Here is a 24,402-nt window from a genome sequence, read left to right as displayed (position 1 = left end):
GACATCCCCCAATGGGGTCAGCACCAAGAGCCTCACCATGGGGATATGTCCCCATCCCACGTCACTCAGCAGCTGTGAGGCCAGCACTGAGCCATCACTTCTGCTTGCCTGCCTCAGTTTCCCTGACCCCATCTGGCACACGGGGTGACACTGGGAACTCCTGGAGTGGTCCTGGATAACAGCAGGTACACAGTCTGGTTTGAATTTCTCATCCTTTGCTGTGTCCTTTTCTCCCTGCTCCTCGTGGCCGGGATGGGGTTCCTGCTGGGACACTCAGCAGGGCTGCTGGGTGGGTTTGGGCTGGAGATCAGAGCTGGGACCCCCCGGGTGGGTTGTGAGCCCCAGGAGCTGGCAGGGGGGTAGCTCAGCACAGCTGGGTGTGCTTCAAAGGGTGGCAGGTTTTTCTGGGCTTCAGCCACTGCTTTGCTCTCCAGGCAGGCGTGAAAATGTGAAAGAATGTGAAAAATGTGAAAATGATCATGCTGGCCCCAAGATTTGTAAACTTTCTGGTTAATGTGTAATAAATACATGACAGATACTGCCAGCACAGTGCGGGTGACCCCTCTGTGGTGGCACTGCCAGCGGTGACATCCCAGAGAGGCATCTTCCCTCCTCTACACCAGGGCCAGCCCCGGGGTGTCCTGCTGGGAGAGGCTTTGGGGCTTTTCTAAACTGGTTTATCTGGTTTGGACTCCTGTGAGCCGCCGTGCCTGGCTTGCAGAAGGCAGGTTATTTATTTGTTCAGGGCTCCCCTGGTCCAAGGTGCGTGCTGTGACGCCAGGTGTGCCGTGTCCAGCTGAGGAGCACGCTCATCCCGAGGCCTTGGATGCTGGGAGTGATTCCTCCCAGGAGCTCCCCCAGCTGTGAGCCACCTGTGCAGTATTTCCTGCTTGGCACAGGGCGAGGTGCCGCAGTGTTCCTGCCACAGGCAGCCTGGGCAATCTCTCCTGAGTCACTCTGATTTTTGCAAAAAGAGCTAAAAGTTGGTCAGTAGGCTCTGGGTGGGTCAGGCTGCAGCAAAGCTGGAGGGGAGCAGAGGTGCTGCAGGTCCTGGTGCAGTGGGGATCCCAGGGGGGCTCCCATCTCCTCCAGGGGGATGTGGACACAGCCCGGGCTCACTGGGAATTTGAGCTGAAAAGGGTCAGAGAGGGCTCAGAGTGCAGAGGAGCTGATGCCAAGGGATGGCCTCACCCTCATGGATGTGGTCTGGATGTGGACATTCCACGGGCTGTGTTCCACCTCGCCTTCAAACGGCCTCTGAGCATCAGAGATCAAGAAGTTTTGTCTGATGCTAATGCATGAATTTGAGCCCTGAAAGACTTACCCTGTAATTTAGGGAGGAGAGAGTGTCCTTTGAAAATTGTTTGGATTGTTTTTGTTAGCTGTGTCATCCTGGCATCCCTCCCCAGCGTAAATGGAAGGGACAGAGGTTTGTGGGTTCAGCTGCTTTGAGGTGTGCTGGGTGTTTCTGTGAGGCTGCAGGTGCAGCTGGGGGGTCCCTGGGGCACACTGTGGGGTGCAGGGCAGCCCCTTAGGAGCGGGACTGGGTCTGGGATGGTGCTGCTGGGAGGATGTTTGGAGAGGCTGGGATTTGGCACAGAGACCAGCTCAGCCTGGGAGGGGCCAGCAGCTGCTGGATGCCAGCGGAGGTGCCAGAGGGCAGGATTAGATGGTGTGTCTTCCCAGAAAGCCTGAACACCACCTGCCCGAGGAGATCAGCTCAACTTTTGGTGCTTTGTTTTTCCCCAAACCCCAGGTCTAGCACAGGGTGATATCCTGCTGCATTGTGGAGAGTCCCAGACAGGGGGCTGGGATGGGGCTGGGAAGGAGCTGGGAAGGGGCTGGGAAGGAGCTGGGATGGGGCTGGGATGGGGCTGGGATGGGGCTGGGAAGGAGCTGGGATGGGGCTGGGATGGGGCTGGGAAGGGGCTGGGAAGGAGCTGGGATGGAGCTGGGATGGGGCTGGGATGGGGCTGGGATGGGGCTGGGAAGGAGCTGGGATGGGGCTGGGATGGGGCTGGGAAGGGGCTGGGAAGGAGCTGGGATGGGGCTGGGAAGGAGCTGGGATGGGGCTGGGATGGGGCTGGGATGGGGCTGGGATGGAGCTGGGATGGGGCTGGGATGGGGCTGGGAAGGGGCTGGGATGGGGCTGGGATGGGGCTGGGAAGGAGCTGGGATGGGGCTGGGATGGGGCTGGGAAGGAGCTGGGATGGGGCTGGGATGGGGCTGGGAAGGAGCTGGGATGGGGCTGGGATGGGGCTGGGAAGGAGCTGGGATGGGGCTGGGATGGGGCTGGGAAGGAGCTGGGATGGGGCTGGGATGGGGCTGGGAAGGAGCTGGGATGGGGCTGGGATGGGGCTGGGAAGGAGCTGGGATGGGGCTGGGATGGGGCTGGGAAGGAGCTGGGATGGGGCTGGGATGGGGCTGGGAAGGAGCTGGGATGGGGCTGGGATGGGGCTGGGAAGGAGCTGGGATGGGGCTGGGATGGGGCTGGGATGGGCTGAGGTCTCCCTGACCACTGTGAAGTTGGTGGCTCATTTCTGTGCTGTCCTTGGCCCAGCTGGGCTCAGCCCCTGGGCAAGGGGTGTTGGACCCAAGTAGAGCTGCTCCTTTCAAGTGCCCATCCATGAAGAAATCCAAGGAAATTGTGAAGGAATTTTTGTTTTGAAAGTTAAGGCAATTTAGCTGCCATCAAACATGTCCAGAGACCTAATCTGGATTGTTGGAGCTGTGGGGCTGCAGAAGGGTGCAGAACAGGACCTGAGCCCATGGACTTTGCTGGGGCAGGGCTGAGCAGCCTCTCCCACAGCTGAGCCCCCTCCCATGGCTCAGCCCCACCACCCACCACATCCCACCCCCATTAGCTGGTGTACCGAGAGCCTCCAGGCTTCATAAATTAACACTCTGGGCTATGAATTATGAATGGAGCCACATCTCTGATCACTGCAATGCTCTGCTGACAGCCCAGGAGCTGCTGATCCAAGTGACAGCCCAAAGCTTTTAAAGATGTGAACAGCAAAACCTGGGAATAATTTACTTTGCAAGCTGCAAACCGCTTGGCCTACAGATGGGGCTCATCCTATTCCCTCTCCTGCCTCCTCCTGTCCTGTTCTTCTCTTCTGTTTCCCAGTATTGTCTTCTCTACTCTCCCTCTCTGTGTTAATGGGTGTTGTCCTGCTTGGCTGTGTTGACCATCCCGTAGGAGCTGCATCCCTCATGCCACGTTCCTACCCCAAGGTTGCTGGTGCCTACTGGGGACAGCTGGGTCCTGGCCAGCCGCAGCCCAGGCACAGATCCCCACAGCCAGTGCAGAGCTCCTGGTGCAGGACCCAGCAGGATTTTGGCAGACCTCTGCAGCTTCATCCTGCTTTGGCCATAACTTTGTGTTCAAGACATCATATTCCACAGCTCCATCTGCTCCGTGGAGCTCTGCCACAGCTCCGTCTCTGCCATCGGTCTTTGGAGGGTTTGTCCTTGAACCTTTCCATCTCTGGAGGCCAAATCCCGCCCTAAGCAGCTGGATGTGCTTAATCCTCACTACTCCTGGGGGTTTTTGCCTTCTGGGTCTGTATGGATTCCTGCCTCCTCACCTCTGGGGCAGCTCCCTCCGGCAGCCGGGCTGTGCTCCCTGCTCTGGCAGCGGTGGGGCAGCGGGAGCAGAACCAAATTTAGACAATGAGCTTCAGGCACTTGTCAGTTGTCACAAACAAAGGCAGGGACCTGTATGAACCCCTCGTGGGGCTGTGCCCCCTGCAGCTCTCGGGAGAAAGCCCTTGGCAAGGAGGAGGGAGCAGGGGATGGAAGGAGCATGGGAAGCCATCCCAGCCTGAGCAGTGAGTGCAGGAAAGGGGCATTCCATATTCCCAGTCCTTTCCAGTTGAGTCATTGTGAACCAGGCAGCATAACAACTTCAAAGGCAAAGCCCTGGTGTCTGGAGAAGCTGTTTTGCCCTGGTGTCTGGAGAAGCTGTTTTGCCCTGGTGTCTGGAGGTGTTTTGCCCTGGGCTGGGGTGCAGGGGCGCTCCTCACATCCTGTTTTGTTTCCCTTGCACAGGGGATGCTGTAATCAGGTGAAGGATGGACTGACAGAGTCCCCCCAGTTTCTTCTCCACCCAGGGCCGAGGGGCTCAGCCTGCAGGGAAGGAGCCACTTTTGGACACAAACATCCCTCTGGCTGCGGCGAGGGGAGAGGAGCTGCCGTGGATCAAACCCGCTCCTGGAGGGGAAAATCCCGCTTCGGTTTGGTGTCTAATTAGATATTTACCAGGAAGGAAGGAAAGATATAAATAGGGTGACAGTGACTTCAAAGGGTGTTTTTTGACTTCTAAGAATAACACCTTTGCTGGCGCCGATTTCGGGAATATCGGCTGTGCCTGGGTGTGAAAGACGGAGGAGGTGTCGCAGCTCGGTCGGCAGCCAAGGGAGCAAACCCAGACCCCAGCCCCCGTCCGGCCCCACGGGACCAGCTGAGGAAGGGACAGAGCCCGTGGGAAGCTCAGCTGCATCCACAGGGACACAGCAGGGACAGTCTGGGGAAGAACGCCTGTGCTGCAACGTGTGGCACCATGGGGACCCCACTCCTGTCCCCATGGGCGGTGCTGGTGCTCACCCTGGTGCTGCTGGGACTCCGGGCTCCCGGTGTGGTGAGCAGGCAGCCCAACTTCATCGTCATCCTGGCCGATGATGTGGGCTGGGGGGATCTGGGCGCCAACTGGGCAGAGACGAAGGAGACCCCGTGTTTGGATCAGTTGGCTGCCGAAGGAACAAGGTAATGTCTGTCCCCCTTCCCTGCCCTCACCCTGCATCCCTGATTACTCTGTCCTGGAGCACAGGGGAATTCAGCCCTGCAGGACTGGCAGGTGAGGCAATTTTGCTGGTGTGGGTTTGGGTGCATGGGGAGAGCAGCCAGAGCCTGGCACCTTGGCATGCAGGTCCATCCATCCCTGCTGGAACCTTCATCTGCCACTCCTTACCCTCATCCCCAGAGCAAAAGGGAGAGTGTCCAGGGGAGCAGGGAGGGACAGGGCAGTGTCAGAGCACACGGGGTCTTGTGAGTTGAAGGCTCTTTTCATTTTGCAGGTTCGTGGATTTCCACTCAGCTGCCTCCACGTGCTCCCCGTCCCGCGCCTCGCTGCTCACGGGGCGCCTGGGGGTACGCAACGGGGTCACCCACAACTTCGCCATCTCCTCGCTCGGGGGCCTCCCCCTCAACGAGACCACCCTGGCCGAGGTCCTGCGGGAGGCTGGCTACAGCACGGGGGCTATAGGTAGTGCCCAGAGTGCCAGGGGCAGCTGGGGAGGTGGCAGGGGGTGACAGAGGTGCCCTTGCAGAGGAGGTCCTTGGGTGAAATGCTGCAGTGAAAGGGGAATCTGAAGGATCACGTGAGAGAGATTTCACACATCCCTCTTGGATTTTGCAATGCAAGTTTAAAATCTTCCTTTTCAATGGTGCTGCTGGAAATCCAGACTTCTCCATTTTATGTCTTATTGCTTTATTTCCCGAGGAATGTGCTGGGTGTTCCTTAGCAAACAGGACCGGCTCTGCCATCCTGCATCCCACACCACGGGCAATGCCGCTGGCCTGGTGGCTTTGGGCACCCTCCTGTCACTGTGGGTCCCCCTCAGCCTGCACAAGCCCTTTGCATCTGCAGCTCCTCCTGTTGTGCGGGTGGAAAATCCCCGTTTCTCCATCCCCCCCAGTTTTTGCACTTCTCCCTCTTGGATCAGTGCGTTCGGTAGGAGCAAGCGCGTGCCGGGGTCAGAGGATGAAGCTGGGTTTAGGGAGGGGTTAGGAAGCTGTCTGCTCAGAACACAAACACATGAAAGAGCCTTTTAAGGCTGGAACCAGTCTCTTTGCACAGGCGTGAGATACCTTATGCATTTTTTTCTGGGTTTTCTGCAAAAATAGCATTCTGGAATCGCAGCCAGCACAAACAAGGAACCTTTCTTGTAGCTTGATTAAAGCCCCAGCACCGTGGGCACCTTGTGGGTGAGGGCTGCTGGTGGCCAGAGTTGTGTCACCTCTGAAATGATGTTCTGTGGCTTCCACACAGGCAAGTGGCACCTGGGACACCACGGCCGCCATCACCCCAACTCCCGTGGTAAGGGCTGTGCCAGCGGGGATGGGCTGAGGGCCCCGTGGCCACCTTGACCCCGCTGACCCCCTCGCTTGCCTCTCAGGCTTCGACTACTACTTTGGGATCCCCTACAGCCACGACATGGGCTGCACGGACACCCCTGGCTACAACGTGCCGCCCTGCCCGCCCTGCCCACGGCACAGCACCACTGCCAGGTACGGGGCACGGGGGTTCCAGTGCTGGCACGGGGAGGTGAGTGTTTGCAGCAGTGTCCCCAGCCCTCAGGGCTGCCCTTGGCTGTGGTCACCTCCCCTCATGCTCTGTGCAGCCAGTTTCCCCCCGCATGGCATGTCCCAGTGCCATGGGGACATTGGCACCGCTCCCTTTGTTCTCCCTGCCTCGGCTTTCTGGAAGCCAGGAGAACAGCCAGGCTCCGTGCCTGCTCCGGTGACAAGCCTGGGGTGGCTCTTCCCAGCAGGGTGGCGAGGAAGGACTGTTACACAGAGGTTGCCCTGCCTCTCTTCGAGAATGTCACCATTGTCCAGCAGCCCGTGGAGCTGGGCAGCCTGGCCAGGCGCTACGCAGAGGAGGCAGAGCGCTTCATCCAGAGGGCCAGGTGAGGGCCACCCACTGTCCCCTGTCTGTCCCCTTAGCTAGGAGAGCTCCTGGGTCACTGCAGGACTCCTTTGCATCGCCAGGGGAAATGGGTGTTGCTCCGTGGTTCAGATTTGGGGTGTCCGTGGTTTGGCTTCCTGCTGGAGGAGGCACTGAGGCTCTTCTGGTGTCCTCTAAAAGGGTCGAGTGTTTTTAAAACCATCGTTTCTGAGGAAAGTCAAAGCCTTTGAGTGGGGCTGTGCCTCCTTCCTGGGGGGAATGTGCGTGATGTCAAGGCTGGTGTGGATGGGAGGGAGGCAAAGCTGCCATGGTCCATCCATCCCTGCATCCCTGTGGATTCGGTGGCAATGGGGTGGTGGAAGTGCCTCCATGGGTGTGAGGTGCTGGCAGGGGCTGTCAACAGGCGCTGAATGGTGCTCAGGGTGGGACCAGAGCAGCACCCAGAGGTGTTTGAACACGCCCTGCGTGTGAGATTGGATCCGTTCTGAGGATAAAGCACTCCGAGATCACTGGGCTTCAGGATCTGCCTCCCCCAGCCTCACGGCACAGGAGGTGCCCGGGTGTGTTTGTCCCCGAGGAGCAAAGTGGCTCCTCGGAATGAGGCCCCGAGCCCTGCTGACGGGTTGTGTAATTTTAATCCCCATTATTGGCGGATTACGAGCTGTGACTTTGCAAAATGCCTCCCTGCAGAGTGAGGAGAGGAAGCGCTGCCGGGCAGCCCTGTCTGAGCCCATCCCCTGCCTGCACCCCGGGATAGCACAGGCCCAGGGAAGGCGGGTCCTTGGGGTAAGGTTTGTGTAACAGAGGTGAATGAAGGGCTGGGCAGGGAGCAGCACAAGGGGAAATGGCTCTTTAGAAAACTGGGCGCTGTTTTGTTGCATAAGACCTGTAGTTTGTCCCTTTGGGTACCAAGGATTGGCCGTGGGTTTGGGATTGGGCTTGGCCACGTTTGGGATGCTGAGGGTACCCAGGCTCTGGGCTGTGCGGCAGCAGCAACCCCTTCTCCTGCCAAACCCCCAGCCCTCCAGGCTGCCAGGGTGCTCTGTGGCTGTGAAACCGAGTGTGTAAGCTCTGGGTTAATAGGAAAAACCTTTAAACTCCCAGAAGTGTTTTGGGGTTATCTGTGTTCATGGAGAACAGGATTAAGCAGGTGCCTGCCTTTTCTTCCCTTCCCTTTGATGGCTTATTCCAGTTTTCCCCTGCCTGACTCATTCATTACAGGGCAACAAAAGAACACGGGATTTGCCATCTCAGTGTTTTTTAAACCAGTCAAGGTTGAGCAATTTGTGACAGTGAGACGTGGCACTGCTCGAGCACAAGCGAGCGTGGGAGCAAAAGTCAGGGCCTGCTGTCTTCAGTTATTGATTAAACGTTTGCCTCATCTTCAGGACAATTCCGAGCTGTCCGTGTGGCAAATGAGAGGGATGTTCAGCTGAGCATCACAGCTGGATGCTGGAGCCAGGGGAAGCAGCTTTCCCTGCTCCAGGGGCTCTGGCATCCCATGGGAAGAGGTCTCACAGCAGCAGTTTGCAAGGGGCACATGAGCTCTCCTGACCACCTCGTCCTGCAGGGATGGGCGGGGGCCAGGGGAACACAGGGGAAATAGATGGGTGTTGCCCCATGGTTCAGATTTGGGGTGTCTGTGGCTTGGCTTCCTGCTGGAGGAGGGACTGAGTCTCTTCTGGTGTCCTCTGAAAGGGTCGGGTGTTTTTAAAACCATCGTTTCTGAGGGAAGTCCAAGCGGGGGTTTTGAGGAAACCCTTCGCGGGGCTCCAGCGCCGTGGGGGATGCGGCAGCTCCGGGCAGGATGGGGCTCACTCATTTTCCACACCAGGTGGGTGGCGGGCAGAGGAAGGAAGTGCCGACACGCACGTTGGAAGGGCCCCGGGAGCTTCCAGGAGGCAGCGATGGGGCGGCCAGGCCGGGCGCGTGCGCCAGCCGGGACACGTCCCTGGGATCCGGCCCCTCCTCGCCGCTGGCCATCCCACCCTTCCCCTCCGAGGTCCCTGAGGAAGAGCAGGCCTCGTTGGAGCAGATAAATATAGCTGTAAACAAGCAAACAGGACGCGTCCTGTGGTGATTTAGGAGCGAGCGGGCAGCGCACGGCGGTGGACGTGCCGCGGGGCCGGCGGCACTGCCCAGGCCGTGCCCGGGCTGGTGTGGGTGGCCTGCTGTGCCACATCCTCTGCCCACAGCGCCACGAGGCCCGGCACTTGCTGGGGAGGGGGACAAAGGGCCAAAATGGACCCCTGAGAGAGGGGAGGGAGGTGTGTGGGTGCAGCAGCGTGGAGTGTTTGGCCGCTGGAGATGGAGGAAGGGGCAAATCCACCCCAAACGGGGCACAGTTGACAACAGGGGGACAGTGGGGAGAGGTTTAAGCCGGAGCAGGGGAGAAGTGGCTCCGCTCAGCCAAGCTTCCTCCCTGTAAGGAGAGGGGTGCCTGGAGCTGGGTGATGTACGTGGGGTGTTTTTTCCCCAAGGAGCAGCGGCAGGAGTGGAAGGGCCACTGGTTTGTGTCCCCAGGCTCAGCAGTGCCGCCACCCCAATGACCTCCTGCCCCTGCCTTCCCCTGGAGGCTGAGCACTCTCCCTCTGTCCCCTGCGCAGTGACAGCGGACGTCCCTTCTTCCTCTACCTGGCCCTGGCCCATATGCACGTCCCGCTGTCCCCCTCGCTGCCCCCCGCTCCGGGCAGGGGCATCTACGGAGCCTCCCTGGGCGAGATGGATGCGCTGGTGGGACGGATAAAGGTGGTCGCTGACAGCCTCGGGAAGGGCAGGACGCTCCTGTGGTTCACAGGTACTGCAGGAAAATGGGCTGGGGTGACACTGGAGTGGGGGCAGGACCCGTGTTTGTCCCCTGCCCTCGGTGCTCCCATTGCTCTGTGGATGGGGAGTGGTCCCAGCGTGGGGATGGGGGTCCCAGGCTGCTGTGGCCACTCAGCCGGGTGGTGCCCACCCTGCCACCCCGTTCCGGCCGCGGGGTTGAAGTGGTGGGGCCGTGACTAATTAAACCACAAATCCTCGTCCGTTAAGAAGCCCAAATCCGCTCTCTGTCGCCGAGCAGCCTCCCTAATGAGGATGTCGTGCTCCTGATGACAGGAACCGCTCGGCCGCTCATTAACACCCAAAGCTGGTGGCGCCGTGCCCCCCCTGCCCTGACCTGGCTGCACTCCAGCCCCTGCAAACAAACTGCTAAAAACCAAAATCCTTCAACCAGCTGCTCCTGCTCGTGTGGGGAGGCATCACAGGGGTGGCAAAGAGGGATGGAAGGGTCACTTGTCCGTGTGTCCCCCCCCAACCACCTCCACCGTGGCGGTGTCCCCTGTGGTCCTGGTGTCTCTCATGGGGACATTTCTTTCTCTTGCAGGTGACAATGGCCCCTGGGCACAGAAGTGTGAGCTGGCAGGACGCCTAGGGCCATTCGTGGGTGCCTGGCAGAGGCAGCGAGGTAACCTGACAGCGTGGGGGGGTCCCAGTCCCCGGGGGCACGGCAGGGCTGCTCCACAAAGCCCTCACTGCCCACCGAGAGGACACGGGCAGCATTCCACCCACCCCAGCCTTTCCCTGGCTGCTGCCCTGGCCTTGAACACACCCCAGCACAATTTTTTTTCTTTCAAGCAGTCAAATTCCCCCAAAATTGCTGCGGGGTGTGGGCTGGGGTCCCCGTTACCCCAGAGCTTGGGGTGAGTGCGCTGGTTTGGAGATGGGATGTTGCTCTCTGCCCCACCAGGGTCTCACAGCCCCCAGCCCCATCCCGCCCAGAGCAGAGCACCCACCACCCTCCCCGCACCTCGGGACTTTGCTTTTCTTTCTCTCCATCGTTTTGTTGGGTTTTTGTTTTGTTTTCTTTTGGGTTTTTTTTTTTTTTCACTCTTTCCTCCTTTTCCGGCCAAGCCATCTGCTTGGTGGGTTTATTTCAGCCGGGGCAGCCAGAAACATTCATGAGTCAGGCGTTTCCCACTTCTGCTTGTATTACGCGGTGTTAACGTGCCAGGCTCGGCTCCCCGTGCCCGGGGTCAGCAGTGAGGCTCATCCTTCGCTTCCTGACACCCCGGCCACGGCACCGTGGCCATTCCCTGGGCAAACAGCGCTGGCTCTGTCCCGTTCCCAGAGCCCTTCCTTCTCCTGGCCCCGGGATGGAATCGTAACCTTAATTTTCTAGTAAACAAACCCCGCTGGCGGCCCCGGGTTGTTGCTCTTGAGCAACCCACGGTCACAAGCCGGAGCAGCTGGTACAGAAACTGCGGCGTTCGGGAACAGGGCGAGCAAAACACGGCCCCTTCCCAGCCCCTCGCTGCCCCGCGGAGCTCCGGCTCCCGCCTGCCCGGGAGGCCGGCGAGGAGGCCGGGCTGGCAGAGCGCTCCGAGCTGGCTGTAAACACTGCCCTGCGAGGGTGACTTCGGAAATCCCTCGGCTGGTGGCTGCACGGATGTTTGGAAAGCCGGCCCGGGCTGCTGCCGGCTGGGCTGGCACTGCCCACACCGCTCGGGGCTGCCAGGCTGGGATGCTCTGGGGGGATTGTTCCCGGGCAGGGAAAAGCCCCCGAGGAGTGCGAGGGCAGGGGAAGACAGGCTGCTGCCAGCTCTGTTTATTTCTGTATGTTTTCATGTGTTTCCATATGTTTCTGTATGTCTCTATATGTTTCTATTTGTTTCTATGTTCCTATACATTCGTATATGTTCCTACACATTCCTATATGTTCCTACATGTTTCTGTATGTTTCTAACATGCTCCTATATGTTTCTGACATGTTTCTATGTTTCTAACATATTTCTGAATGTTTCAACAAGGTTCTACATGCTTTCAGCACGTTTCTGAATGTTTCCAACGTTTCTGTATGTTCCTGCATTTTTCTACACGTTTCTATACATTTCCAACATGTTTCTGCATGTTTCTAGGTTTCTGCTTGTTTCTATATGTTCCTTGTAGCTCCATCTTTTATTTTAGGGTCCAACCCTAAATTCCAGGGATGTTTTCCACTGATTTCAGGTGGTCACTGGAGCTGGGTGAGAGCAGCATATCTGTGTGTGCTGCCCCTTTCTCTGTGCTTCCCACAGTCCCCAAAAACTCGTCTCCCACCTTGGGGTCAAAAGTCCAGCAAGGGGGGGATACTGGGAGAGAGAAAAACGTTTTGGGGATGTGATGCTGGACATGTTTTGAGGCAGGTTGGGGAAGTTCCAGAGCTGGTGTCCCTGTGCTGAGGACCTGCTGTGTGTGTGGTGGGACCAAGGTTTTCATCCCACCACGGGAATGCACAGTTCAGCTTTCCTGGAAAGCCTGGAAAGTCCCCACAGCAGCAGGGCTGCATCATCCCCACTCTGGAGAAAATTCCCTGGTTGGGTTTGGGTGTTTCAGCCCTGTTTACTTCCCAAAGTGTTAATGTGACCTCATTCCCAGGCTGCTCTGACCTCACCAGCCAGAGGTGCTGGGGTGGCTTGGTCAGGAAATATCCCTCTGATGTCCTTCCAGAGCCCCCTGACCATGCATGGAAAAACCCTGCAAATGCATCCAGGAGGATGAGTGTTTTAATATATGTGCAGAGATGGGGATTGATATTAATTGCTGTAATTGCTGTGGTTTCCTGGGGTGTCTGGGGGAAACACCAAAACTTTGGGTGGGGAATGGGAGAGATTGGGAGTGTGCTCAGTCCGTGCCAAGGTCAGAAACCTTTCCCCTGGGCTAGTCCTTGTGGCACCTGTGCCATTTGTGTCCTTGCGGGCACGGCAGCATTGTCTGGGGGCACGGATCAGCCGGTGGCATCGGGCAGGGACTCTGGAGAGGCCGGGCGGGCTGGGCACGGCTCGGGGGCTCTCTTGGCTGTGCCCGGAGGAAATGGCTCGGGGCGAGTGCCGTTGCCATGTGCACGCTGAAAGGCAGCGCACAAAGGCTGCTCCTGGGAAGTTTGCTCGTGAATCGGGTTGGGATTTTCTCTTTGCCCCATTCCCAACCCCTTCCCCCTCCAGCTGCCTGGGGCCCTTTGGGCTGCAGCCAAGGCAGAGGCTCTCCAGCCCCCTTCCAGCCCTTTTGATGCTTGGTGCTCCCATTTCGGGGCTCAGCACCCCAATTTTGGTGCTCAGCACCCCAGTCCCACTGCTCAGCACTCCAGGTGGAGGAAGGGACCGGGCAGCTTCCCCGTGCATCTCAAATCCAAGGGCAGAGCAGAGTGCTTTGGGTGCCGCCAGGGAAAGGATGGATCAGGTTCATTAACTGGCAGGAGGGTTATTAGCAGGATGGTATTTTTAATGAGGCAGGTTTCCAGCAGCTGGTGGGGGGGGTGGGCTGTTGGTGCTGAGCCCTGCAGGGGACAGAAGCCCCTGGAATAAATTCCTACATTTCCTGCCTGCTCCATTCTCTCACCTGGCATCAAAAGGGGATGGAAATGCAATGGCTCTGGCAGCTGCTGCATTTCTCATCACTCACTGGAGCAGAGAAACACAAACCAGTGCCCAGCTGAGACCCTTTCTTTTCCCTTTCCCTTTGAACAGCTCCTGTAGCTCTTCTCCCTTCCCTGGCCCAGTGAAACCATCCTCCTTTGGGGTAATTTACACCATCTCTGCCTCTGAACAGTTCCTTTCCCAGGGGAGCTCCGGGCTCAGGAGGTTTTCCAGCATCAGCAGGATGCTGAGCACTGCCCTGTTCTCCTGCAGGTGGGAGCTCAGCGAAGCAAACAACCTGGGAAGGAGGGCACAGGGTGCCAGCCCTGGTGTACTGGCCTGGCCGTGTCCCTGCCAGGAGGACGAGCCACGCTCTCCTCAGGTAAGAGCCCGGAGCGGGCTGGCCCCGTTTGGCAGGACCCCCCGTCCCCACACTGCCAGGTCATCACCTGGATTTTGGCAGCAGCAGCTGCCTACTCTGGTTATCCCCTGCCTTCTGCCAGACTGTACTTTTGTCCTCTCCCAAGATTTAATGCTTCAGCTGAGAGGAGCTGAAAGGGCTTTTTGTGAGGCTGGAGGGTTGGCGCTCGCAGCCACCGGGCTTCGTGTGCTCCTGGCCGCGGTGGCCAAGGGCCTCCCGATAATTAAAAGATGACGATGTTCTCTCTCCCCATCAAGGAGCAGGCTCAGGCTTTGCGGTCTGTGAATGGCTTTATGTGGAGGAGGGTGCGGTTGTGAGGAGAGGTGGCGCTGGCAACCCCTGCAGGATGCGGCCAGGGCAGGGGCTGCTGCCCCCGCGCCTCTCCTCGCTGGGGAGGGCAGCACGGGGGGTCTGTGCTGCCCCTCTCCCTGCAGCATTTGCACTCCTTCATGTGCAACCTGCACCTCTCCTTACAGCCCTCCGGGGCAGCAGGTGTGGGACACAGCCTGGGGCAGAGCAGGGGGAATGTCCCCATTCCTCCCTGATGGATCCCCACGGTGCTGGGGTCAGCCTGGGGGGCTTTGGGGTTCCTGGGCATTGGGATACCCTGTCCCCATTCATCCCTGATGGATCCCCACGGTGCTGGGGTCAGGCTGGGGGGTTTGGGGTTCCTGGGCATTGGGATACCCTGTTCCCTTTCACCCCTGATGGATCCCCACGGTGCTGGGGGTCAGCCTGGGCAGTTTGGGGTTCCTGGGCATTGGGATACCCTGTCCCCATTCATCCCTGATGGATCCCCACGGTGCTGGGTGTCAGCCTGGGCAGTTTGGGGTTCCTGGGCACTGGGATACCCTGTTCCCTTTCACCCCTGATGGATCCCCACAGTGCTGGGGGTCAGGCTAGGGAGGCTGGGGGGTTCCTGGGCATTGGGATACCCTGTCCCCATTCATCCCTGATGGATCCCCACGGTGCTGGGGTCAGGCTGGGTGGTTTGGGGTTCCTGGGCACTGGGATACCCTGTCCCCATTCATCCCTGATGGATCCCCACGGTGCTGGGGTCAGGCTGGGGGGTTTGGGGTTCCTGGGCATTGGGATACCCTGTCCCCATTCATCCCTGATGGATCCCCACGGTGCTGGGGTCAGGCTGAGGGGTTTGGGGTTCCTGGGCACTGGGATACCCTGTTCCCTTTCATCCCTGATGGATCCCCACGGTGCTGGGGTCAGGCTGAGGGGTTTGGGGTTCCTGGGCACTGGGATACCCTGTTCCCTTTCATCCCTGATGGATCCCCACAGTGCTGGGGGTCAGGCTAGGGAGGCTGGGGGTTCCTGGGCATTGGGATACCCTGTCCCCATTCATCCCTGATGGATCCCCACGGTGCTGGGGTCAGCCTGGGTGGTTTGGGGTTCCTGGGCATTGGGATACCCTGTCCCCATTCATCCCTGATGGATCCCCACGGTGCTGGGGTCAGGCTGGGTGGTTTGGGGTTCCTGGGCACTGGGATACCCTGTCCCCATTCATCCCTGATGGATCCCCACGGTGCTGGGGTCAGGCTGGGGGGTTTGGGGTTCCTGGGCATTGGGATACCCTGTCCCCATTCATCCCTGATGGATCCCCATGGTGCTGGGTGTCAGACTGAGGGGTTTGGGGTTCCTGGGCATTGGGATGCCCTGTTCCCTTTCTCCCCTGAGGCGCACAGGGTGGTGGGGCAGAGGGTTTGCTGGGTGTTGGGAAAGAGTGTCCCAGCTGCTGGAAGCAGGTCCTGACTGGCGGGCCCTGGGGCAGTGTTGGGTGTTTCTAAGGTCCGTGAGATAAGCTGGAGACACTCACTCGTTCCATAGCCCGAGGGCAGCTCTGGGAGCTGCATTTTTGCAGGCAAGGGAAGGTTTGAGCCATAAGCTGAGTCACTGGTGTCTGGTGGAGGGGGTGAGGAGCACGTAGCACCCCGTGGGTTCTCCTCCAAGTCCATGGGCCACGGGGCAGGGCTGCCAGCCCCTCGGGCAGCTGGGGCAGCATGTGCAGGATCAGTGCCCATCCCATCCCCCTGTCCCTGCCTCCAAGCCCAGGAATTCTGATTATCTCCTCAAAGACCTTATCTCCTGCATCTCCCAGCTCCAGTCTGGCAGGCTGGACAGCTGGAAATCTAGAAATCCAGCAGGGGCAGGTGCAGCGCTCCAGGTGCTTGGAAAGTGGCTCTGTAGCTCCCCAGGAGTCACATTCAGCTGGTGTTCCCCCCAGCAGAGCCTGGCACGGCCACGGGGCCATGCCCAGCTGTGCAGGGTGATGGTCTGGCATCAGGAAGGGGCACCCCCTCTGTGGGAGGCAGCACAGAACCAGCCTGGGGGGCGTGAGCGATGGGTCATGCTCAGGAAATTGTCCCCAGCCGTGGCCTGAGGTGGGACAGGGAATGTGGAGGGACACAGAGGGACGTGGAGGTGCTCACAGGACAGGTGGCTTTTCTCTATGCTTCTGTCCCCTCAGGGACAGCCCCCAAAGACCAGCACGTGCAACAGGGACATTGCAACCCCCCCAGCTGATGGAGAAGACCGAGAAGCTGGGGAGGGAATGAAACGTGCGTGCTGGAGGGGCTGGGAGCCCTGGGCCCTCGCAGAGGGACCTCGGCCAGGTGGGCTCCCCGGCAAGAGCCAGGGCTGGGCAGGGCAAGGCCTTAGCCATCTGCACGGATCTCCTCTTCCCCTGGGGCTATGGAAACACCTGGCTGGGGCACAGAGGCTGCTGCAGCTGCTCAGGACCTCGTGGCTCCGTGTGCTGCCTGGCCAGGGAGCGCAGGGGTGAGCGAGGGTGAGCGTGCCCGGGGGCCAGGGAGCTGCAGCCAGCACAGAAACGCTGATGCCTCGCCACGGACCAGCACCTGCACGCTGGGCTCTGCACGAAACTGCCTTGTCTGCTTTTCTTAATTATGTTTAATTGTCAGAGCCACCCACTGCGCTCCCCTGCCCTTCCCTGCCCCAACGCGAAGTAGGGCATGGAAGAAGTAGGTCAGGAGGGTGGTGAAGGAAGAGGTGGCACCATCCTGGCTGTGCTGGCAGCGTGGGGCTGGGCAGGTTGGCTGAGCTGGTGGGGCGTGGGGAGAGCTGCCTGCACGCCAGGCAGGGCAGTGTCCTGTGCCTCATGGTGCCCGGGGTGCTCAGCACCACGGCAGGGCAGCGCTCCCCGCCCGTCCTGCCCAGGGGTCAGGATGCCCATTGTCCCACAGGCAGGAGCTGCTGTCCCTGGGCACTGCCAGGCCCTTTTCCCTGGTGTTCAGGTGGCAGCTGGTCGCTGGAGTGGCTTTATGTGTTGAATCTCTCTTGGCCAAGGCAGGGTTGGCAGTGTGGCTTTCTCTTTCCCTCAAGCATGGATGCCAGGATGTGCCCGCTGGTGCCTTTGCTTTCATACCAACTTTCAACAAAATCCTATTTTTCATGCTTTTTTCCATGAGTTACTCCTGCCCATGGCTGGGGAAATCTTCATCCACCTCTGCCCTCAATCATGTTGTTCTCCCAGCCCAGTGCTGCTTTCCAGAGGTCCCATCCACTGGGGCAGGGCTGCTTGGGACCATCCACGTGCATTGAGGTGGGAGCTGGCTCCTGGGGGTGCTGGGCACCCGTGGCACCAGGGGCAGGCTGCCCAGGTGAGCTGCTGTTTTGGGGGTCCTGCTCTGCCCCCAGCAAGGTGCCTGCAGGGGTTGCAGTGGAGAGCCAGGATTTTTTGGGCGCCTCCCGGCTCACAGCAGTGTTTGTTCTTATTTGTTCTCTCTGTCTCTTAGCAGCTAAATGAAAACTCCTTCAGTGGGAGAACCGGGGGCTGGTAAGCTCAGGGCTCTTTCCTCTCTCTGCTCACGCAGCTGCCACCACGCTCTGGGCAGGAGACATGCAGGGGCAGGACCGTGGTGGTGGCAGGACCATGGTGACACGGTCACAGTGGCAGGACCAGGGCAGCACCCTGGTGACCCCAATTCCTGGTGCTTTTGCCTCCTGTACCAATTTCCAAGCCCCCTGAGCTGCTGGCATGGGGGTTTTGTAGCCAGAGGGGTGTGGGTTGAGTCCTGGCAGCAGTGCCAGCTGTCAGCTCCTGTCCCCACTGTCCCCCAGGGCAGTGCTGTGATGTGTCATGTGGCCACTGTCCCTTGGGGCCACGGGACACCCTGGTGCAGGTGGTTCCTTTTAGAGGTCTGGGGTCACCTCGTGACTGCATCTGCGAGGGAGAGATGCTGTTGGTGGCATTCGGGGGACAGAAACTTGTGCCCCACAGGATGTGGAGCGTGAGGATCAGACATGGGGGCTGCGAGCATGATGTTCCCATCCCACTGGAGTCTGGACCCCTCTGGGACACATGGCCAGAAGAGGGGGAGGCTGTGCCCAGGCTGTGAAGGGCTGGGTGATCCCCATCCCACCCTATCTGCAGCTCCTTCACACCTCATGGATGTGCCAAGTGGGGACAATCAGAGTCCCCGGGCACAGGCAGCAGGTGACAAAGCAGGGACTGTCCCTCTCTGCATTCCCAAGGAGCCAGAGGGACTTTGGTCACCTGCCCCTTCCCCGTGTCCCTCTGCCCTGGGAAGGACCGAGGTGAATCCCGGGTGCTCTGCTGTGGCTGAGGCCGTGCACAGGCTGGGGCTGGCACTGGGGAGGCTGATGGGGCTCTCCTGTTCCATCCTGGCAGCTCATGCTGTGCCCTGAAACAGCCACTCTGCATTTCTTGGGAGCCAGGAGCTGCTGGCACTGGCCTGAAAAACCCTGTGGTGGCATTTCTGCAGAGGGTGACTGACCTGTCCAGGGGCTTCAGTGCCCTGCTCTCCCGTGCCCCTGCCCCAGGGAGAGGCCTCCTGACTGAATCCAAGCTGCTGGCTGGGGGTGGCAGGGGTGTGAAGCCAGGGCCAGAGCTGGGTTCAGCCTTCTCAGCTGTTGGGAGCTCTCTTGGGAGGGATGTGGGGCACAAATGAAGTTGGGGAGACTCTCCAGGGATCCTCACTCCTCCCTCTGATGACTGTCCTCTCTTTCCCCAGCATCCTGGACATCTTCCCCACACTGGTGGCCCTGGCTGGGGCAGCACTGCCCCCAAACAGGCGCTTTGATGGCTTGGATGTGTCCCCAGTTCTCTTTGGCTGGTCAGATGTGGGGCACAAGGTAAGGCAGAGCCACCCCCAGTGCCACCCCCCTTGTGACAGTAGGTGTCTGAGCTAAAACAGGTAAGTTGGTGGCTTGGTTTGAAAAGCCTGGTGTCTGCTAAGGAAGGCAGGAGCCTTCCTTGAAATGGAAAATGCAAACCCCTTCCCTCCAAATTATTCTAATTTTGAAATTAAGGGGCTCTCAGGCAAAGATGTGGGCATAGGAATAGCAGGTCTTCACTAGGAAAATTAAAAGTACAAATGCAATAGTACAAAAGAAAGAAAAACAAATCACTGTCAGAGTCAGAAATGCCCTGACCCCCTGTGTGTCAGGGTGGTGGCAGCAGTCCCATCCCATGGTGGCTCAGCCCTCCTGCAGTGCCAGCTGTGCTTCTGCTGGAGCAGGGATCCTGGACAAGGCTGGAGTTTTCCTCTGAAGCTCCAGGGCTGGTGTGGATGGGCCTGGGCTTCCTCTGGGAATGCAGTGGGGAAGAAAGCTGCTCCTCTGGGAATGCAGTGGGGAAGAAAGCTGCTCCTCTGGGAATGCAGTGGGGAAGAAAGCTGCTCCTCTGGGAATGCAGTGGGGCAGAAAGCTGCTCCTCTGGGAATGCAGTGGGCAAAGGCTGCTGTGGTGCTCCAGGAGTCAGATTGTATCCAGGTAGGAATGCTTGGCTCCTCCCCCTGGGCAGAGCCTCTCCCCATGGGATGATGGAATTTTATCAGCCATGCAGGGACACCCACTGGCCCAAAAGGGCTTTGGGTTAATGAAGATGTTTTTGTACTTTGTTCACAAAGCTGGGATCAGAGGTGGAAATGCCTGTGCCTGCAGCTTGGCACCTTCCTGTGTGCCTCAGAGCTGTGTCTGTGATCCCAGGGACACCAGCCCAGGGGGGCTCTGGCTTGTGGCAGCCTGCAGTGCCCAGCACAGCACCTTTCTGATCCCAAAAGGTGCATCAGTGTGGGGAGGGGCAGCTCCCAGGGCTTCAAACCTGGTTATGCCCATTTATTTATGGCACCAGATGAAGACACAACAAACCCTTCCTTCCCCCAGCTGCAGGGTGACGATGTTCCATCAGGATAGCCCACCCCAGATCCCACAGCTCTGTCCAAGCTGGCAGCTCCTTTCACCCCAAAACCCACAGTTTGCAGGACAAGCAGGATGACCACACTTTTGTCTCAGAGTTGCACGAGATTTTTGCGGAACCAAAAAAAAAAAAAAAAAGAAAAAAAAAATAGAAAATAAAATTGGCTTCAATAGCAGTCCCGTGGATAAATCCTGATTTTGCTTTTAAAGTACACCCTCCTGCAAGCATCGTGAGCCAGCTCCCAGCGGGATCTTGGATTTGCTTTCGGCGTCCATCAGGGGTTTGGTATTTGCTTTGTATTTATGGAACCCTCTGCTGAACTGGGAGATGGAGCAGGGAAGGAGATGGGATGTGGCCAGCACACTCTGCTCTGCTCCTCGGGATTAACCCTGCTCTGCACAGGCAGTGCTGGGCGCAGGGCACTGGGAGCTGCTGGGAGCAGTGGTTTGCTGGGAATGAGGCTTTCCTGGGAGCAGTGGTTTGCTGGGAATGATGGTTTGCTGGGAATGAGGTTTTCCTGGGAGCAATGGTTTTTATGGGATTGATGGTTTGCTGGGAGCAATGTTTTTTGGGAATGAGGTTTTCCTGGGAGCAGTGGTTTGCTGGGAGCAATGGTTTGCCGGGAATGAGGCTTTCCTGGGAATGAAGCTTTCCTGGGACCAATGGTTTCCTGGGAGTGATGGTTTCCTGGGAGCAATGATTTGCTGATAGTGGTGTTTTTTTGGGAATGATGGTTTCCTGGGAGCAATGATTTGCTGATAGTGGTGGTTTTTTGGGAATGATGGTTTCCTGGGAGCAATGGTTTGCTGCTAGTGGTGGTTTTTTGGGAATGATGGTTTCCTGGGAGCAATGGTTTGCTGCTAGTGGTGGTTTTTTGGGAATGATGGTTTCCTGGGAGCAATGGTTTGCTGATAGTGGTGGTTTTTTGGGAATGATGGTTTCCTGGGAGCAATGGTTTGCTGATAGTGGTGTTTTTTTGGGAATGATGGTTTCCTGGGAGCAATGGTTTGCTGGGTGTCAGGGTGCAGCCATTCCTGTGTGGGATTTCCCCGGGGGGTGGGATCACCCTGCCATGGGATGGGGCCCCACAGCCCCTTGGGGTGGTGGGAGCAGCCGTGTCCCCGCTCCCTCCCCTCCTGGCTCCTCGCCTCAGCCCCTGCCTGCGAGCGGCCGCCAGTGACCCCGTGCAGGGTTTCCCTTGACACAAATCCTCCTGAAAGCAGCTCCTTCGCTCACGCCAATGCCCAATTTCCACACTTTCCTAATTGGGGTCGCTGGAGCTCCCAGTGTGGGCTGTCCCAGTGTCCCAGCCTGTGCTCGGCACTGGCACAGCCGGGAACAGGGCTGGGGTGACACCAAGGTCCTGCTGAGAGCGAGAGCTGTTGGCAAGAAAAATAAACCACATCCTCCAAGGAGCACCGAGGGCACCAGGGGCAGTAAATCCCTCTGTCCATCAGCTCAATGTGAATAGCCCAGAGCACCAAGTTCAAGCCATGAATTTTCAGGACAGAAAAGGCTTTTTTCCCCCTGTTCTCTATTTTTTATTTATTAAAATAATAGCCATGGAAGAGTTCCAGATCTGGGAATGTTTATTGAATCAAAACAAGCTCCTTAATTATGCAGTAAATTATAACAGATTTCCTAAGTGTGGGGTTTTAAGAGGTTTAGGAACGTGGCTGTTTGTAGGAAGGGAGGTTTGAGTGCCCTTGGCAGCATCCCAGCTGTGCTGTTAAAGGTGTAGGCAAAGCTTTAAGGCTGGAGACAGATTAATTGGTCAGTTCCTGGTCCCTTGGCTTCACAGGGCCTTGAATATTTGCTGATTCCTGCTTTGGAACTCTTTTATCTTGCCCAAGGAGTGTCAGCAGAAGGGCACTCTGCAGCAGAACTTCCTCCTTGCACCAGGCTCACACTGCACCACCTCTTCCACTTTACACCCTTCTTACTTTCCCCAAAAACCACAAAGATCCAACCAAATTACAAAAGGTCTTATTTATCAAATAATTTACCTTACACTGGAGAGCAATAAAAGAAAGTGAGAGCATTTGGAAATCACCCCCTACCCTGAATGCTGGCATTTCTTGGATGAGGTTCCAACCAGTCCCATGAGATAGTGGCTACATCCAGACCAGGCAGCATGGGATGGACACCTCTGGGTGCCTGGGATCCCCAGAATGCTCTGCCAGGCAGTGTGGGATGGATACCTCGGGGTAACTGGAATTCTTTGTGCCAGGCAGCATGGATGGACATCTTGGGGTGCCTGGAATGCTCTGCCAGGCAGTGTGGATGGACATCTTGGGGTGCCTGGAATGCTCTGCCAGGCAGTGTGGATGGACATCTCGGGGTGCCTGGAATGCTCTGCCAGGCAGTGTGGATGGACATCTCGGGGTGCCTGGAATGCTCTGACAGGCAGTGTGGATGGACATCTCGGGGTGCCTGGAATGCTCTGTGCCAGGCAGTGTGGATGGACATCTCGGGGTGCCTGGAATGCTCTGTGCCAGGCAGTGTGGATGGACATCTCGGGGTGCCTGGAATGCTCTGTGCCAGGCAGTGTGGATGGACATCTCGGGGTCCCAGGGTGCCTGGAATGCTTCCTGAGGGGCAGGGCTCTGTGCCGGGCACCTGCTCAGGCACTGCTGCACTCATCAGCTGTGAGTGCTGTTACTAAACTTGGCACTGCAGCTGCCTACAACTCCAGCAGATGTTTCTAATTTTTAGCACAGTGGAAATTTCTTGAATCACTTTTAAACTCAAATCCCAGGGAGGAAACCTCAAGTGACTCATCCCTCAGTGAAGGCACTGGCTCCGCGGCAGATGTTATCGGAGAGAGGAGCTGCTGGAGTGTCCAGCTCACTTGTCTCCTCACTCCCCAGTGCCAGAGCAGCCGTCCTGTGTGGATCAAGTGTCCTAAATACCAAAAGGGAGAGATTGGACCCACCCTTCCCTCCTTCCCTCGCTGCTCACCCCGTTCCCTGGCTGTTGTCAGGGAAGGGAGCCCTCGCACAGCGGGGTGAGTCAGACGGACGGGAGGGATGTGGGAGCGATGTTCCAGCACCTCACCTTCCCCTCTGCTCGCATGAGCTCACCCTCAGCTCGTGGCTGGATGCTGGCTCCAGCCTGGGGCTCGGCTCCCTTGCATGTCCCCACTGCTGGCTGAGCTGTGAGCACCCAGGGAGGTGCTGGGTGACACAGAGCACCCGAGACCACCCTGGTTCCCAATTACTCAGGCATTTAGTGATAGGACAAGGGGGAATGATTTTAGAGTAAAAGATGGGAGATTTAGATTGGATGTTAGGAAGAAATTCTAAATTTTAAGGGTGGCAAGGCCCTGGCACAGGTTATCCCAAGAAGCTGTGGCTGCCCCATCCCTGGAAGTGTCCAAGGCCAGGTTGGATGGAGCCTGGAGCAACCCAGGACAGTGGAAGGTGTCCTGGGTTGGACTGGATGGGCTTTGAGGTCCCTTCCAGCCCAAACCATTCTGTGATTTTATGATAACTGCCCTGCTCTGCTGAAAGCCCCAGAGCCTTTGTGATCCCTTTCTTGCCATAGAAGTGGGAGGTAAATTCAGAGTGTTCTGCAGGGCCAGGAAAGTCCGAGGGAGATGTTGGTGTTTCCTGGTGCCCTTTGCCATCATCCCACTGTGGTGGTTTCAGTTTGAAACCGGGCAGAAACACCAATTTTGTGTAGTGGTTTCAGTTCACCAATTTGAGATTTCCCAGCCAATGCAGCAATTAATGTGGTGGGTTCAGTGTTGGCTAAATGCCCACGTACCCTTCAGAATTATTTACTCATTTTCTTGCTGGGAGATGGAATTAGGAGGAAGGCAAAGCAGCTTCAGCAATCACAGCTCTGCTGGCTGCTCAGAGCCCAGAGCCTGAATGACAGCTGTGAACGTGTCCAGGGGTGGGATGTGGCTGATCTGGGGAGGGAGTGGATTTCATGGAGCAGGTTTTCCCTGCCCATGGGCTGACAGGAGTTACCCTGTCCTTCCTGCAGGTTCTGCTGCACCCCAACAGCGGCGCCGCCGGGAAGGTGGGCGAGATCGAGGCGCTGCGGCTGGCTCAGTACAAGGCGTTCTACACCACAGGTACTGTCCCTACCACAGGTTGTGAAGTCTAGGAAGAGGCTTCTGGAATTCTTAGATCCCTGCAGATGCAGGTGAAAACCAGCTCAGGTCAATTCAACCAAGAGCAGACCCAAGGACGTGCTGAGCTGTGTCTGCAGGGTGCTGCTGCAGCCTGGGGTTGGTCTCAGGAACGTTCTTGGAATAAGAGCTGAGATGGGGTGGGAATGGGCCATCCTGGGTGGGTGAGGAATACAGGTGATCCCTGCACCTCTGTGACTCCCATTTTTCTCCCATTTCCTCCCTAGGAGGGGCCATGGCCTGTGATGGCAGCACTGGGCCAGCACAGCAGCACCAACCACCCCTCATTTTCAACCTGGACCGTGACATCCAGGAGCAGGAGCCTCTGGACGTGGCATCCAGGGAGTACCAGGCAGTGCTGCCTGCCATCAGCAGGGCTTATGCCCAAGCTCTGCAGGACATTGCAGCAGACAATGTCTCGGTTGCAGATTATTCCCAGGATCCAGCTGCAATTCCCTGCTGCAACATGCAGCACGTGGGCTGCCGGTGCCACGGGGCGCTCGGAGCCACGCGGGATCCCCACGGGGAAAGGAGAACACCACGGCTTTGCCTTTAAGCAAGTAATTGCTCAGGCTGCTCCTT

At 58.0% G+C, this 24,402-nt stretch overlaps 1 protein-coding gene across 2 annotated transcripts; it reads left to right on the top strand.

Annotated features, from left to right (window-relative positions):
- Window positions 1-1,094: 1,094 nt before the first annotated feature.
- Window positions 1,095-24,402, top strand: ARSG (arylsulfatase G). Of its 2 annotated transcripts, none has more exons than XM_068209999.1 (12): window positions 1,095-1,756; window positions 4,054-4,767; window positions 5,079-5,266; window positions 6,053-6,100; window positions 6,180-6,291; window positions 6,552-6,692; window positions 9,298-9,488; window positions 10,059-10,139; window positions 13,339-13,447; window positions 18,493-18,613; window positions 23,673-23,763; window positions 24,048-24,402. In XM_068209999.1, the coding sequence occupies exons 2-12, from the start codon at window positions 4,565-4,567 to the stop codon at window positions 24,374-24,376; spliced, it is 1,614 nt and encodes a 537-aa protein (XP_068066100.1). In that variant the 5' UTR covers window positions 1,095-1,756; window positions 4,054-4,564; the 3' UTR covers window positions 24,377-24,402. The 2 variants fall into 2 exon arrangements, with proteins under 2 accessions (XP_068066100.1, XP_068066101.1); XM_068210000.1 differs by having other exon boundaries at window positions 1,096-1,756; window positions 6,555-6,692.

This window comes from Anomalospiza imberbis, chromosome 19, assembly GCF_031753505.1.
Source record: "Anomalospiza imberbis isolate Cuckoo-Finch-1a 21T00152 chromosome 19, ASM3175350v1, whole genome shotgun sequence".
NCBI lineage: Eukaryota > Metazoa > Chordata > Aves > Passeriformes > Viduidae > Anomalospiza > Anomalospiza imberbis.
The sequence above is the reverse complement of the archived record's forward strand: the minus strand, read 5'-3'. Positions and strand labels throughout refer to the sequence as shown.

Excerpts from the sequence above, each read along its gene's own strand:
- ARSG (XM_068209999.1), top strand. The coding sequence starts at position 4,565 with ATGGGGACCCCACTCCTGTCCCCATGGGCGGTGCTGGTGCTCACCCTG. Across the intron at positions 5,267-6,052 it reads CTACAGCACGGGGGCTATAG|GCAAGTGGCACCTGGGACAC; the intron begins GTAGTGCCCAGA and ends GCTTCCACACAG. Across the intron at positions 13,448-18,492 it reads ACGAGCCACGCTCTCCTCAG|CATCCTGGACATCTTCCCCA; the intron begins GTAAGAGCCCGG and ends CTCTTTCCCCAG.